Here is a 16,216-nt window from a genome sequence, read left to right as displayed (position 1 = left end):
CCTTCCCTAACTCATTTTAATATTCAACTACTGTCCCTGTGAGAAAACTTTCCTTATACTTAAACTAAGTCTCCCCCCCAATTACCAGCTTAATTCTGCTATTACTTGTAGTTTTTTTTTTAGCATACAGAGAAAGCCTGATCATCTGAACAGTATTACGTGAGAAACTGGAACACTTTGGGCCCATATTAAAAAAAAAAAAAAACGCAGATAGCATGTTTTATCACAGCATTTTTAAAACAAGGCCAAATACCAACTCAGATATAATCCTACTCACAACAGTTGTTCATTATTAAGTCCCTATTACATCTCAGGTATTGTGCTACTGTTGAGGATATCATGGATATACTGCTTGTCCCCTGTCCTAAAATGGCTCACAAATCCAATGCAGAATACAGAAACATCAACAGGCAAATACCACATAATTCTGATATTACCAAAAAGTTGTAAATAGAGGGGAAAAAATTACCCATATATACTCCACAGCAAAAAGTATTCCATGGCAATAACTACAGATTTTTGTCATTATTTTTCCACAGTTCTACATTATTCCACAGTATAAATATAGCGTAATTTATTTAGCCAATTTCCTAGTACTGGGCATTAACTTGCTTCAATTTTTTTTTTTTTTTTTGCAGTTACAAATACAATTGCAAAACCCATTCTTAACATTAAACAACTGTATACTGATTTTTTTTACTTTGTAAGTTGTTTCCAAACCTTGCTAAACAGTTTTCAAAACCATTATTTTTAAAATAAGTAAAGAAAAGATGGCTTCAAATATAAGGCATCATCTATTTTTCCAAAAGTGGAAAAAAAAAAAACTGGTGGGGCAGTAAACAATCTGAACATACACATTATAAATGAGAATACTTAGATAAAATCAAATGTTTACAGATATGGGATTTATAAATTGGGAGACAAAAATGTTCAAAATTACATTTTAGATTTCATGCTTTCTTCATTTTCCTATTTCAGGAAACAAAACTTCACTACTGCACCTTCAATCTCAATGCCTTTGTAGTAAAATAATAAACACATACGGTATTTACTACATGCAGAGCACTATTCTAAGCAGAGCAACCCTCCTTATGAGGTACAAACTACTGTTATCTCCATTTTACAGATGAGGTTTCAGAGAGATTGAGTAACTCATTCAAGGTCACTAACTGATAAGTGGCAGGCCTGGGATTCAGATCCAGGCAAGCTAGTACCAGAAGATATTCCCATGTATTTTTTTTTTTGGAGACATCTAACCATGTTCCAGAGCACAATATCTTAAGTTCTACTTAAGTTGTCTGATATACAGGTCTTTGAATCCATGTATGATGCTGTCCATTCTCCTCACTCACAAAAAATAAAGTCTCTAAAATACTACCCTAATCTGAGCCCCCAGTCTTGGGGTTTGTTCGTATGAAACTTAACCCCATAAGGATAGGTCAAGTCTACTTAAAATTTAGGCCTAAGAGTCACCCCCAAGAGAGCCTCATTGTTGCTCAGATGTGGCCTCTCTGTCCAGCCAACACAATGAGCAGTCTCACCACCCTACCCCTTTCCACGTGAGACATGACTCCCAGGGGTGTGGACCTTCCTGGCAACGTGGGACAGAGATCTTGGAATGAGCAGAGACTCAGCATCAAGGGATTGAGAAAAACCCTAGAATGAGCTGAGACTTAGCATCAAGGGATTGAGAAAACCTTCTTGACCAAAAGGGGTCGAAGAGCAAAATGAGACAAAATAAAGTGTCAATGGCTGAGAGATTTCAAACAGAGTTGAGAGGTTATCCTGGAGGTTATTCTTAAGCATCAAGTAGATATCATCTTGTTATTCAAGACGTAATGGAGAGGCTGGAGGGAACTGCCTGAAAATATAGAGCTGTGTTTCAGTAGCCATGTTTCTTGAGGATGATTGTATAATGATACAGCTTTCACAATGTGACTATGTGATTGTGAAAACCTTGTGTCTGATGCTCCTTTTAGCTACTATATCAGCAGAAGAGTAGAACATATGGAATAAAAATAAATAATAGGGGGAACGAATGTTAAAATAAATTTAGTTTGAAATGTTAGTGGTAAATGAAAGCGAGGGTTAAGGGGTATGGTATGTATAATCTTTTTTTTCTCTGTTATCGTTTTATTTCTTTTTCTGTTGTCTTTTTATTTCTTTTTCTAAATTGATGCAAATGTTCTAAGAAATGATGAATATGCAACTATGTGATGATATTAAGAATTACCAATTGTATATGTAGAATGGAATGATCTCTTAATGTTTTGTTTGTTTATTTTTTTAATTAATAAAAAGTTAAAATAAATAAATAAATAAATAAATAAATATTAGGGGGAACAAATGCTAAAATAAATTTAGTTTGAAATGTTAGTGATCAATGAAAGCGAGGGGTAAGGGGTATGGTAGGTATAATCTTTTTTTTTCTTTCCTGTGTTCGTTTTATTTCTTTTTCTATTGTCTTTTTATTTCTTTTTCTAAATCAATGCAAATGTTCTAAGAAATGATGAACATGCAACTAAGTGATGATATTGAGAATTACTGATTATGTGTGTTGTTTTATTTTTAATTAATAAATTTTAAAAAATAAATAAAAAAATAAAATACTAGCCTAATGAACTGATTTCTCAGCTCAAATTCCTTTCACAGAATCCCACTTTTTAAATCTACTAAATTCCAAATTCCAACCCATTTTGTCTTTGTTCTGCCTTTCTGCCCTGACCTGAACTTCTACAAGCATCTTCTGACTGGTCACCTGCTTTAATTTTGAACTGTTTCGGTGTTCTAGTTTGCTAGCTGCCGAAATGCAACACACCAGAGACAGACTGGCTTTTAATAAAAGGGGGATTTATTTTGTTAGTTCTTCAGAGGAAAGGCAACTAACTTTCACCTGAGGTTCTTTCTTACGTGGGAAGGCTCAGGGTAATAATCTCTGCTGGCCTTCTCTCCAGGCCTCTGGGTTCCAACAACTTTCCCGGGGGTGATTCCTTTCTGCATCTCCAAAGGCCTGGGCTGAACTATGAGTGCTGGGATGAGGTATGTCGAGCTGCTTGGGCTGCGCTACATGCATTGCACTCTCTCATTTAAGCACCAGCCAATTAAGTCAAACATCATTCACTGCAGCAGGCACACCTCCTAGCCGACTGCAGATGTAATTAGCAACAGATGAGGTTCACGTGTCATTGGCCCATGTCCACAGCAACAAAACTAGGTGCCTTCACCTGGCCAAGTTGACAACTGAATCTAACTACCACACACGGCAACCAGATCCATGTGTCTAAAATTCAAATTCTGAAATGCTATATTTTTGCTTAAAACCTTCAATGGCTACTCACTACCCATAAAAGAGATTTCCAGTATACTGCAAATCTGATACAGGTGAGCCAAGACAGTGATTCCTTCCACTTCAGGGCAGTGAGTTAGGGCCTAGGGCACTGGAATCTCAGATAGGTCACTTCCCACCATGAGCAGCTATCTCACTGTCTATGTTTGCTAAAATGCAAAAATGGTTAGGAAGCACTGAGCCCCAAGGAGAATGGTCTCCAAACTTTTTGCTCATATATACCATAAAAGAATTTTTAAAGAGTATGTATCCCTGTAGAAAGGATATAATTTCTGATATTCTGTAAACATGGACATTTAAGAATAAAACTATCATCGCCTTTTAGAATTTATTCACGGGGTATACATACTACAGGAGAATGAGACTCACCAACAACATCCTTTCTTATATGTAATTTTATGAATTCTTTTTCTCCCTGATCTCTTATTTCCAATTTACTTCCTCCACAGAATGTTTCCTAATTAACACAGATTTTTATTTTTGATTCAAAAATTTCTCTGCATTGGGTGGGCCACAGTGGCTCAGCAGGCAAGAACGCTTGTCTGCCGTGCCAGAGGACCCAGGTTCGATTCCCAGTGCCTGCCCATGTAAATTAAAAAAAAAAAAAAAAAAAAAAAATTATCTGCAAAAAAGGGCATAAATTGAGAAATGACTATTTCTTGTGATCATAAGACTTTTTCTTGCCAGAATTACTGCAATTATTATTGGATCACTGAGAAAAATATAAATATTTCACTGTACAATATGTCATGCATATAACATACGACATAACACACTATGCAAAATGTATAAGCACATTTTGATAACTAATTATCAACACGAAAAGTAAAAATTATTTGGAAATCTCTTAATGAGATGGATGGGGAAATGTATGATGCCTAGAAAAGATAGCATCCCAAAGGAGCTCTTTTTATATCTTGGAGCAACTTACCATAGTAAGATCAGGAATAGGTAAGCCTTTTTTTAGTAAAGTGGAAGAAGGCAGGGTGGGAAAGAAGCCACTTTCACAAGCCTATCTGGAAACTGATTCACTTTATCTGTTTTCAAATCTGTTCCTTGGCAAATTCCCGTGTATCCCAAAGAAAACCATTCCATTAGTCTGAAGAAACTGTATAAAATAAAATCCTCCTTTACAGACCTTTCCAGCTTTGCTTTTTACCACTCTCCGCCCTCCCACTACATTTTCCTACTTGCCACTAGTTGCTTCACAACACTTGCATGACAAGTTTTTCTTCCTTTGGATGACATCTACTAACCTGCCAAGAGTTGGTGGATATGGCACCTTCTTTATGAAGAGTTTCCTGAGTCCCCTTATAGAACTGACCAATACTCCTTCGTTCTCTGTTTACCCTATACCAATTACAGCTTATCACCAATAACACTCACGTACTTATTTGTTTATATACTATGTCCCTTTATTAACTGAAAGCTCCTGAGAAGAATGAACTATTTTATTTACCTATCAGCCCATTTTAGGCCTAGGACATAGTTGGTGCTCAATAAGTATTAGCTGAACAAAGAAATTAAAGAACAATCCAGATTCAATTTCCTTATAAAGTTGTATCCATAAAATACTCTTCCAACTTAAACTAGCTAAAGCAATCCAATAACGTTATATGGCTTCTGAAATTCCTCTTAAATTTTCTACTTTCAGATTACTTTTCCCTCCCCGGTAAATAATACTTTAAGTATAAAAAGTACATTTTATACCTTTGTAATATCCTATCATGCAAAATTATTCCCTGAAATTACGTTATCCTAAAAAAGAATATTTTTCTCAGTAAAATGACTTTGATGACTAAAACATAATTCCTCTAGTAAGAGGTAAGAAGGAAAGCAGCTCTATCTTTGCAGTATGTCAACAGGAAATTACTTTACTGTTAGGCAAATTAGAAAGATTCACAATATTATAATACTCAAATGATCTCTAAACAGTCACACTCTGTGTTTATAGTTATTTACCTGACTGTCCAACTCAATTATAAATTTCAGATTGCTCTGTTTCAGAAATCCAGTCTTACTCGAAATTATGTCACTACAGGTTAAGCGGAGGCCCATATTACTACCCATTCTACCAAATTCAAAGTAATGAGACCAAATTTCATGTCTCAAATAGAAGGCATTTGACCAAATAGAAATAATTATTAATAATTATCACTACTGCAAGCATTGGGAAATAGAAGGGCTCAAGGTTTCTCCTGAAGCTATACAAGACAGTTTCGTTTTATAACTAAAGATATACAGTAACATAAACTCATACTGTTATTCTCTGACAATTAAAATATGAAAGAAAGTAGTAACAAATTCTAGGTACCCATGGTCCAGTTATCACTCTACCTATGGCAGCTGCTCACATTAAAATAAAAGTACTACTGGGCAGACCACAGTGGCTCAGCAGGCAGAGTTCTCACCTGCCATGCCGGAGAGGCAGGTTCGATTCCTGGTGCCCGCCCATGAAAAAAAAAAATCCAAAAAGCAAAGTGCTATTAAACTAAAAAATTACCCACTTACCTAGCACAAATAACTCATGGCAAGTAATTAAGGTGTTTGTTTGTTTTACATATTCCCTGGGATAGGGAATGAGCTGGGATAAGAAACTCAAACTACAAAAACTAGGAAAATAAAAGTGATCTCACGATTCTTGATTCTCAGTCAAATAACCATGTATAATACTAATAAAGTAAAGAAAAACAATGCCAAACACCATCACAATTCAATGTAGGCAGGAAGTATTTATCCATTCTAACTTTATTTTTACTCAGTAAAACTTTACCCTAAGAAAAATCTATGTTTTCTTAATGTGGTGCTCAAAACATGTTCTTAATCTTAATCCATTCCTGTGAGTGTGAAACCATTGTAAATAGGAACCTTTTGATGAGGTTACTTTAATTAAGGTGTAGTTCAACTGAATCAAGATGGGTCTATTACTGGAGTCCTTTTATAAACAGGATAAAATTCAGACCAGAGAGAGAGACAGCCATGCGAAGAACTCAGAAAGCCAGGAGAGCCTGCTACTGCACTGACATGTGACAGAGAAGCCAAGGGACCAAGGATTGCTTGTAGTCAGTCCCTGAATGCCACTGTCTTCTAGTGAAAGGAAGTCACCTACTGCCTTGAAGGACTCTTGATTTTGGAATTCTAGCCTCAAAACCATGCCCCAATAAATTCCTGTTGTTTAAGCATGGTCTTTGTTTTAGCAGCCAGACAACTAAAACACTTGATGGACAGCTCTTTAAAAAACCTTGAAAATTAAAAGATGGCCAGGGATGGCTAAAGAAATCCATAGCCATGTGATTCCAAGAATTCCGGTTGACTATCCACAGCAGGACAGGCTATTTTTCTGATTTTTATTCATAAATTAAACCACCATTTTAACAGCAAAATATAGGTTTTGCAAAGGGGCTCATTAAGAGATTCTTCCTGTTTATTTTCTTCTTGAATCAATAGGTAGCCCCAATAACACCAAAACTCTTAAAACTAAGAATTTGACTTAAGAGAGTAATAAACAGTTCCAAACCTGTAAACATACTGCTAATTAACACTGGTGTTTGGGGTGTGATTACATTCTCACTGGCCAGCACTAAATTCATATTCCAGGTCCACCCTTCATTATGTGATCTTGGAGAAGTATCAAATAGGTGTGTGTCTGAGTTTTAACATTTATAACTGTGCCATACAATATGGTAGCCAAATGTGGCTATTTAAATTAAAATTAAATTAAATTTAAAAGTCAGTTCCTCTGTTGCACTGGCCAGATTTCAAGGGCTCAATACACACATGCGGCTAGAGGTTCTCATACTTGACAGTACTAGATATAGTGATGTAATAAAGAAATAAAAGAGAGCCACAAAGTCAGTGGGGTAGAACTGACTTTAAAGAAGGTCAGAAAAGATCACCTGGAAGAGTCAATATTTGAGCTCAAATTTGAATGACAAGATGCAGCTGAGGCTGCAAAGATTTGCGCAGAGTATCCAAAGCAGAAGCAACAGCAAAGGACTCATACAAATAAGCTTAGCTGTTTCAAAAACAAGAAGAGTGCCTGACACAAAAGAAAGATGAGGCCTAAGAAATGGCAGGAGGCAGAATCTCAAGGACCTTTTAAGCTATGTAAGAACTCTGGATTTATATTAAGAGCAATGGAGAGCTATGGAGGGTCATAAACAGGGAAATGTCATCTAATTAATGTCTTAAATAGTCACTGTGACTAATTTGTAATAATTACAAGGAACCAAGAGTGGAAGTGGAGGCCCTGTCAGAAGACTGGTACAATAGCACAGGTGAGAGAAGATGATTTGGACCAGGGGAGTAGCAGGAGGATAGAGAAAATGTGTTCCTTTTCTCTAAATTCCCTCTATCTACATTCCTATAAATCCTCTCCTTGACAGCCAAGCTTCTTAAAACAATCACCTTCATTTTAACTCCTCAAACTCCTGCAATATGCCTTCTACCCCCAACATTCCACTGAAACCGTCCTAGGCCCCAGTCACTTCCAACATTCCAAAGTCAAGGAACACTTTTCTATCTTTAACTCACCCGGCTTTTCTGCTGCATTTACAACTGCTGACCACTCCTCACCTTCAGCAAATTCTCTCCTCCCTCAGCACCTGGAATGTTACGTTCACCTGCTTTTCCTCTCTGATCCTCCTCCTTCACCTTCCCAGTAACCTCTACTTGACCCTTAAAATTCAGTGCTCCTCGGAGGTTCCAACTTCAGGGCTCGGTTCACTTCATGGTATATATAATCCTTGAGAGACTGAACTGACACTTCTTTGCTTGTAACTCCCAAATTAAAAGCTCTGGTCCTGGATTCCCTACCAAGTTTCAGACCTCTATATCTAATGTTCTATTTGAACTCCTCATTTGAACAGGCCAAAACATTTAAAATGCAAAGGGTCCAAGTCTGTCTTCTTCATTGTATACCCTTGCCAAAGTAAAGGAATGCTAAACTCCTTCTCACTTACCAGATACCTCCCCATCCTACTCCACACCAGACCTTCCCTAGGTAGGTCCTGCAGATTCTACTTTCTTAATCGCTCTCTAATCAAGACCTGTCCTCTCAAACCCTGCTGCGGCTATTTTAGTTCAAGCTCACATCCTATCTTTTCCTAGGATTACTGAGAGCACCTCACAACCATCTCCCTGTTTCCTCCACACTGCTGCCAGGGCTCATAATAAGTATCAGTAAACTTTTGTTGCTTACACTAAGTACAAATCTAAGTCTTTTTTGGTTTAAATCTTTCAGAACACCCCACAACTTTCACAGGACTCCCCATGATCTAGAGTCTTACTAACTGCAGCTTTCCCTCCCACACTCTTCCCCTCATCTTCCTCTCCACCCATGCAGCTTTTCTTAGCTTTCTATATATCACTTCATTTACCTCTGCACATGCTATTATCTCTCCCTTATTCATTTAACTACAACTTAAAGGTAAGGCTTAACCATCACAACTTCAAGGGAGGCTTCCGTAGCACCTCACATATATCTCAATCATATTATATGGTAACTGCTGTTTGTTTTCCCCACTAACCCTACTAGAGGCCAGGGACCTCCAACCTTATTTGTTTAAATAAACATTCAGAATGGAAATATGAAGAAAAACACAGAAAACATTCCTTTGCAAAAGAGAAATGCAGGAAATTCTCAGGAACGCAGTATCTAATAAACCAGCCTTGGAATTTTATATTACATTCAAACAAGCAAGTGTTTATTGAACACAACTGGATGGCGATGAGTGAAAGGTTTTTCACGTCAATAAAGTAAATCAACTTTTCTCGGTCATATTACTGTAATTTATGTTCCTGATGTAAATTCTCATTCCTCTAAACTAACAGGTTATTCTCCTTATTTGGGAGACACTCACCGCCTTAGGAGTCATCACTTGGCCACCATTTATTCTCTAAATCTGAATGGGGTAAAGGGAATAGAAGAACGGCGAGGGTGGGCCGATAACGACACTTTCAGAAGGGAGGTGGCAGAAAGCCACAGCCCCGGGAATGGAGAAGCCTCTGGGTTGGAGTGCTGCCAGGGTCGTGCGCTGACAGCTGGCAAGTGATGGGGAGAAGGATGTGACCACGGAGGGGTCGGTAAGGAACAAGAGACCCTGGGTTTGAAGGGAGGGGGAGAGGAAGAGGAGACTTGGAGAGAAAGCTTGGAGTAGGGGGTGGGGAAGCAGGCTAGGCAGAGGCGAGAGCAGGAAGCAAGGCGCAGCTGTTGGCCAGAGGGCGAGGCGGTTCCGGACAAAAGCTGAAAAAAGCGAGCGAGCAGCCCGACGCCGACAGTCCGACGGGGCTTGAAGACGCGGCGGCAGGAGATTATCAAGGAGCGAAGGGGGAAAGGGGGGAGGCCCGGAGGCCCAGAGGGCAGAGGCGGGCGGCGCAGGGCCGGACAGAGACCCGAATCCCTCAAGCAAAGGCCGCGGGCGCGGCGGGGGTGGCCGACGGGAAAAGGAGTGGCCAGGTGAGGGGCACTTACTGGGGTCCCTCCGCACTCCACCGCTGGGGGGCTCTTCCCGCAGGTGAGGGAACAGGAAGTCCCGGGCGGCCTGGAGGTCCTGGAAGTAGCAGAACTGGACCAAGGAGCAGGCCATGGCTCCAGGAAACCGCGCTCTGGCGCTGCTTCACCTACCCACGACCCCCAACACCCCTCGGCTACTCCCTCGGTGCCCGGACAACTCGGGCCACGCAGGAGGCGGGGAAAGCAAACCGGAAGCTGTCGGCGCACTCCCCGGCTACCGCCCCGGAGCACTGCGCGTGCGCAAAGCGCCGAGGCCCGCCCCCCGGAAGGCGAGGTCTGAGTCACGTGACAAGAGGGCGTCCTTCCCGAGGGTCTCACGTGGACGTGACGGCTGGGAGCAGACGTTCCGTGGCCGTTCTCCGCCTACGCCGGGAAGTGACCCAGGAACACAGCTGTTAGCCAGAGTTGAGCTCCCTGGATGGTGGCCACAAGAGCTTTTGAGTCATTCAACCAGTCTTATTGATGTCCTGTTATTGGCACGATCGTGATAATTCACAGAAAATAATTCGGGTTAAGTCAATGACAGTACAGTGGGGAACGGTATCATACAAGTATGGAATTCTAACAAGACTGATTTATCTTCCGGAAACCAATTCCATCCAGACTGGCTTTAAATGACCCACCTATAAATTCCCCTAGTATTGTGCATGCCCGATATGGTGTGTGTTGTACTGTGTTATATACTCTGGTTGCTTTTTCATTTGTTCGTTCATCCATCCATTCAACAAATGTTTGTGGCTAGTCTCTTTATGTCAGCCACGCAAGGTGCTGAGTGTAGAGCAGGGAACAGAACAGATGAAGTACCTGTTCTCGTGAAGGTAAAATTCTAGTGACTGACACAGGCACTAAGCAATTAATGGAAATTAAATTAAAATTAAAGGAAATTCTAAGAAATGATGATCATACATCTATGTGATGATGTTAAGAATTACTGATTGCATATGTAGAATGGAATGATTTCTAAATGTGTTAATTTCTTTTTTTCTTTAATTAATAAAAAAAATTAAAGGAAATTGTGGTAAAGTTGAGAAAGAAAAGTCTGAAGTGTTATGACGGTATAACAGGGAGGCCTGCCTAGTTGCTTTCGCTTTGTTTTATTTGTTTTGATTTGATTTTGGCGGGGGATGTCAGGATCAGGAACAGATTTTTGTTGTTGTAAAGTACTGGAGGGTCGGGTTCTCATTTAACTCTACCTTGTATCCCTAATATCTAGCATAGGGCATGCTGCATAGCCAGTTCTCAATAAAAGTTTGTTGAAGGAATAAATGAAATGGAATCTGTGCATGAAGTAAAAACCTCTTTCCTTTACAAAACTCTTTATATCTTTTAAAGTACTTCCTTGTATATTGTTCCATCATATGGTCACATTGCCTTTGTGAAACAATGTATATTATCCTACTTTTTTAAATGAGGAAATTGATCTAAGTGTCTGAGAGGATTCTTGAACCCATTTAAGTTATTTTTCTGAAAAGTAAAAACCAAAAAAGAAATTACTTAGTACAAAGGACTATAAGCACTCATACTCTTCGTAAAGGAAACCTAAAGAGATAATCTACTTTTTATGAGAGAGAAAATCACACAGGGATAAACTGCAGGCAAATAGATGGGTCTGGAGCATTCTTTTCTGTCAAGCCTGTGTACACACTTAGTCCTATTCACATAACAACTATATTTAATACTTAGGTACCTACTCCATTAATTCCTGTTTGTAGAAAAAATGATTTTCACAAAAGAATGTAGATAATTTTTAAATTGGGTTACAGGGTTGGATTATATGTCCTATTACAGGTTGGATTAGAGGGTCCTCTTTAGCATGAGGGCTCTGTAATTCTATCATCAAAGCATGCAGAAAGGCAAGTTTCCAGTGTTCCTTTTTTCCACCTGAAAAAATGCAGTGCTTTCTTAGATCACCACTCCGTAGAATAATCCAGTTCTGATGATGATCCCCTAAAATATGTGCAAAATACTGAACTAAAATAAAATTTAAATTTAGATCTTTAGCCTTACTGGATGAATAGGAATACAGGACACTTTTTAGAAGAAGACAGTGTCATTCCTTGACAATCATTCAAGTCCCTCTTCAGGTAAATGCATCTTGTGGAAATAACTCCCCATGGCTAATTCTGCTGCCCTTTGTTCTGCCTGGAAGCATTCATTTATTTCTGATGTGGCAGTCATTGAGTTTCATTATTGCGTTAGCTCAGTTTCAATGGTGAAGTCCCTGACGTCCTTCCAAGAGGCATTGAAAAGATTCATTCATGAATGTTTTTAAGGACTTTAAGATACCCTTCACGGAAATTATGAAGCATGAACTGAACTCAGCCTTCAGGAAGTTGTAAAGCTACAGGGGCTGCTTCTGGAGTTCTGCTGCCATGGTTCAGGGGAGTGTGGGAGGATTGTGTCAGACAGTGAACCTCGCCAACTACAGTGTCTTTAGAAAGGACTTTGCAGAAAACACGCAAGCTTTATATATCCCAGTGTAGACAGTGTCTCTCTGAGGTGTGAGCTCAGGAGTTAGGAAAAGGGTTTTGTCCAAAATAATAACTGGAGAGTTGCTGACACTATCATGGAATTTCTCCATTATTCATTATTAATTTAGGTCATTAATTTGAGAGAGGCTTTCTGAGGATGTTAACATCAGGTCCTTGCTAATCTTTAACAGCACCCCAAAGCCAAAGGGGTCGAGAGGCAGAATGGGAAGCAAAGTGTGAAAGAAATAGCAACAGACTTGGACTCAGGAGACTTAGGGCTGTCCCAAGTTCTGCCACTAATCAGGCTCATTTATGTTGCCTTTCTGGGCCTTATCTTCTTTGATCTATAAAATGAAGAAGCTGGGGGCCACGGTGGCTCAGCAGGCAAGAATGCTCGCCTGCCATGCCAGAGGACCCGCGTTAGATTTCCGGTGCCTGCCCATGTAAAAAAAAAAATTCAACAAATGGTGCTACAATAGCAGGATACTCACATGGAAAATAATGAAATGTGACCCTGCCATACAGCATACAAAAACAAAAAAAAAGGCAAAAAAAAAAAAAAATGAAGAAGCTGGGCTCTAAGGTCCATCCCAAGGATGTGTAGATTTTGAAAGGAAGGAAAAAGTCTGGTTGGAGTTACCCAGAATGGTTGGAGTAGCCCAGAAGGAGTAGATTATGCAGGCACCCCATTAAGAGTGCCAGGTGGGAAGGGGTGAACTTGAAGGCACAGAGCATCTCTAAGTGAAAGAAAAAAGAGCAGAGAAAAGGGAATGGAAGGTCAGTGAATCTTTACCTGATGGCTTTGCTGAAGGTCATCCTTGTATTGACGTCTGTGAAGACAGAAGCAAGGGCTATATACAACTAGTTTTTATTCAATAAAGATCTATGAGCGTTCTCAGCGAGCAGCTGCCGCTGCCGCCGCCACGTGCGGGGCTAGAATTCGGAATCCCTGCGCCTCGTTAACAATGAAGCAGAGTTCGAACGTGCCGGCTTTCCTCAGCAAGCTGTGGACTCTGGTAGAGGAGGCCCACACCAACGAGTTCATCACCTGGAGCCAGAATGGAGAAGTTTTCTGGTTTTGGATGAACAAAGATTTGCAAAAGAAATTCTTCCCAGGTACTTCAAGCACAATAACATGGCAAGCTTTGTGAGGCAACTGAATATGTATGGCTTCCGTAAAGTAGTACATATCGACTCGGGAATTGTAAAGCAGGAACGAGATGGTCCTGTTGAATTTCAGCATCCTTACTTCAAGCAAGGCCAGGATGATTTGCTGGAAAACATTAAAAGGAAGGTTTCCTCTTCAAAACCAGAAGAAAATAAAATTCGTCAAGAAGATTTAACAAAAATTATAAGCAGTGCTCAGAAGGTTCAAATAAAACAAGAGACTATTGAGTCTAGGCTTTCTGAATTGAAAAGTGAGAATGAGTCACTTTGGAAGGAGGTGTTGGAATTACGAGCAAAACATGCACAACAGCAACAAGTTATTCGAAAGATTGTCCAGTTTATTGTGACATTGGTTCAGAATAACCAACTTGTGAGTTTAAAACGTAAAAGGCCTCTACTTCTAAACACGAATGGAGCCCAAAAGAAGAATCTGGTTCAGCACATAGTCAAAGAACCAGCTGATAATCACCATCATAAAGTTCCACACAACAGGACTGAAGGCTTAAAGCCAAGGGAGCGAATTTCTGATGACATCATTATTTATGATGTCACTGATGATAATACAGATGAAGAAAATATTCCAGTTATTCCAGAAACTAATGAGGATGTTATATCTGATCCCTCTAGCTGTAGCCAGTACCCTGATATTGTCATTGTTGAAGACGACAATGAAGATGAGTATGCACCCGTTATTCAGAGTGGGGATCAAAGTGAACCACCCAGTGAGTCCCTAAGTTCGAAAATGATGGCACCAACCCACTCATGTCTAGTGCTGTCCAGCTAAATGGCTCTTCCAGTCTGACCACAGATGATCCCGTGACCATGATGGATTCCATTTTGAATGATAACATCAATCTTTTGGGAAAGGTTGAACTGTTGGATTATCTTGACAGTATTGATTGTAGTTTAGAGGACTTCCAAGCCATGCTGTCAGGAAGACAGTTTAGCATAGACCCAGATCTGCTGGTTGATCTTTTCACTAGTTCTGTGCAGATGAATCCCACAGATTACATCAATAATACAAAACCAGAGAATAAGGGATTAGAAACTACCAAGAACAATGTAATGCAGCCAGTTACAGAAGAAGGAAGAAAATCTAAACCCAAACCAGATAAACAGCTTGTCCAGTACACTGCCTTTCCACTTCTTGCATTCCTTGATGGGAACCCCACTTCTACTGTTGAACAGGGGAGCACAGGATCATCAGAAGTTATGTCTTCTGTAGATAAACCCATAGAAGTGGATGAGCTTCTGGACAGCAGCCTGGACCCAGAACCAACCCAAAGTAAGTTTGTTAGTCTGGAGCCATTGACTGAAGCTGAAGCTAGTGAAGCCACACTGTTTTATTTATGTGAACTTGCTCCTGCACCTCTGGATAGTGATATGCCACTTTTAGATAGTTAAATCCCCCAAAACTGGACTATACATGTATATATTCATCAAAATGATGAAATATTTATTTTTAAGTATCATTTGGTACTTTTTTGTAAATTGCTTTGTTTTGTTTAGTCAGATACTGTGGAATCTAAAGCACCTTTTGCTTTTCTCACTAACTGCACATTAAGCTCTCAGATGTTATTTAAATGCATAGCTATGTGAGATTTAATGCACATTATTGGCATAAATTTAAGTTGGATTCAAATGACCATTTTTCTCCATTTGCAGCAAATTGGAATTCTTTTTTACCTATATACCTTTTACCCCAGCTTAACTTTTGTTTGTTTGTTTTACTTGTTTGATGCTATCTGATTGCATTGAGTGTAAATCTCTAGAAGTAATGGTTAGGACTCCTAAAGCTTTCTGTCCCAGTTACTTTTATTAAATATTTTTCACTTGGCTTATTTTTAAAACTGGGAACATAAAGTGCCTGTATCTTGTAAAACTTCGTTTGTCTCTCTTGGTTCAAAGAAGTCATTCATACTCAAAAGGAAAGGCAAAATGTTCATTAGTGCTTACTGTCTGATATGGTTCCAACTCCATATACATGGTAAAAAGGATGGGATGGAATCAGCCCCATCCATTCAGTTGGACTCATTTTAGGTAGAAGTCTTCTGGTTTGTGTTTTTTTCAAACCTACTATTTAGTAAAATAAATATAATGAATATTGAAAAATAAATAAATAAATAAATAAAGATCTATGAACAGCTCATTACATAAAGGTGTTATGGTAAGAAAAGGACGAGTTCTCCAGGAACTCACCACCTTATGGGGGACACAAACACAAATAACTCTAACAAAAAGCAGAGTGTGAATTGTACCATGAGCGACTTTTAGCTATAGGGCAATGAGAGAAATAAGGCAGAGATTAATTCTGACTGCTAAGCTTGTCTCATGAGGAAAAAACAGTCACAGGAAAGGGAGATGAAATGAGATCACTAGATTAGACACAGATTATGGAGAACCTCAAAGTCCACATAGGGGAATCTGGGTCTTCTTCTGTGAGCAAGGGATAACCAATTGAAGATTTTTAAACAAGAGATATGACATGATAGGGGAGCCATGTGTGGGAAGACTGAAGGGAGAGATAACACCTCATACCGATATTCTAAATGAGATGGAATGATGATGGAAAGGCACTATGGAGGCAGAATGAATGGATTTTTGTTATGCAATTAGTTATAAGTGGTGTGGAGGGAAGATGAGATCCAAAATGATCAAGTGTTCAGCTTGGGGGACTGAGGAGGTGGCAATGTCATGTCACCAACCTAGATAAAAAAC

General features: G+C 39.5%; 1 protein-coding gene and 1 pseudogene across 2 annotated transcripts in view; one reads left to right on the top strand and one right to left on the bottom strand.

Moving 5' to 3' along the window:
• Window positions 1-13,568, bottom strand: part of RAB3GAP2 (RAB3 GTPase activating non-catalytic protein subunit 2) — a 159,543-nt gene extending 145,975 nt beyond the window's left edge. Inside the window, exon 1 of one of the 2 annotated variants that reach the window (XM_077157874.1) lies at window positions 13,125-13,568. Coding sequence is in view for 1 of the 2 variants with exons in the window: in XM_077157873.1 (XP_077013988.1) it covers window positions 9,819-9,933 (115 nt within the window). In the remaining variant the exon portion in view is untranslated. Of the gene's footprint in view, window positions 1-9,818; window positions 10,056-13,124 lie in introns of those variants that run through there. The other variant, XM_077157873.1, reaches the window with a different exon arrangement.
• Window positions 13,227-16,002, top strand: LOC143681106 (heat shock factor protein 2 pseudogene; annotated as a pseudogene).
• The last annotated feature ends 214 nt before the right edge of the window (window positions 16,003-16,216 follow it).

The sequence above is a fragment of the Tamandua tetradactyla genome, chromosome 4, assembly GCF_023851605.1.
Source record: "Tamandua tetradactyla isolate mTamTet1 chromosome 4, mTamTet1.pri, whole genome shotgun sequence".
Lineage (NCBI taxonomy): Eukaryota > Metazoa > Chordata > Mammalia > Pilosa > Myrmecophagidae > Tamandua > Tamandua tetradactyla.
This window is presented reverse-complemented; position numbering and strand designations above follow the sequence as displayed.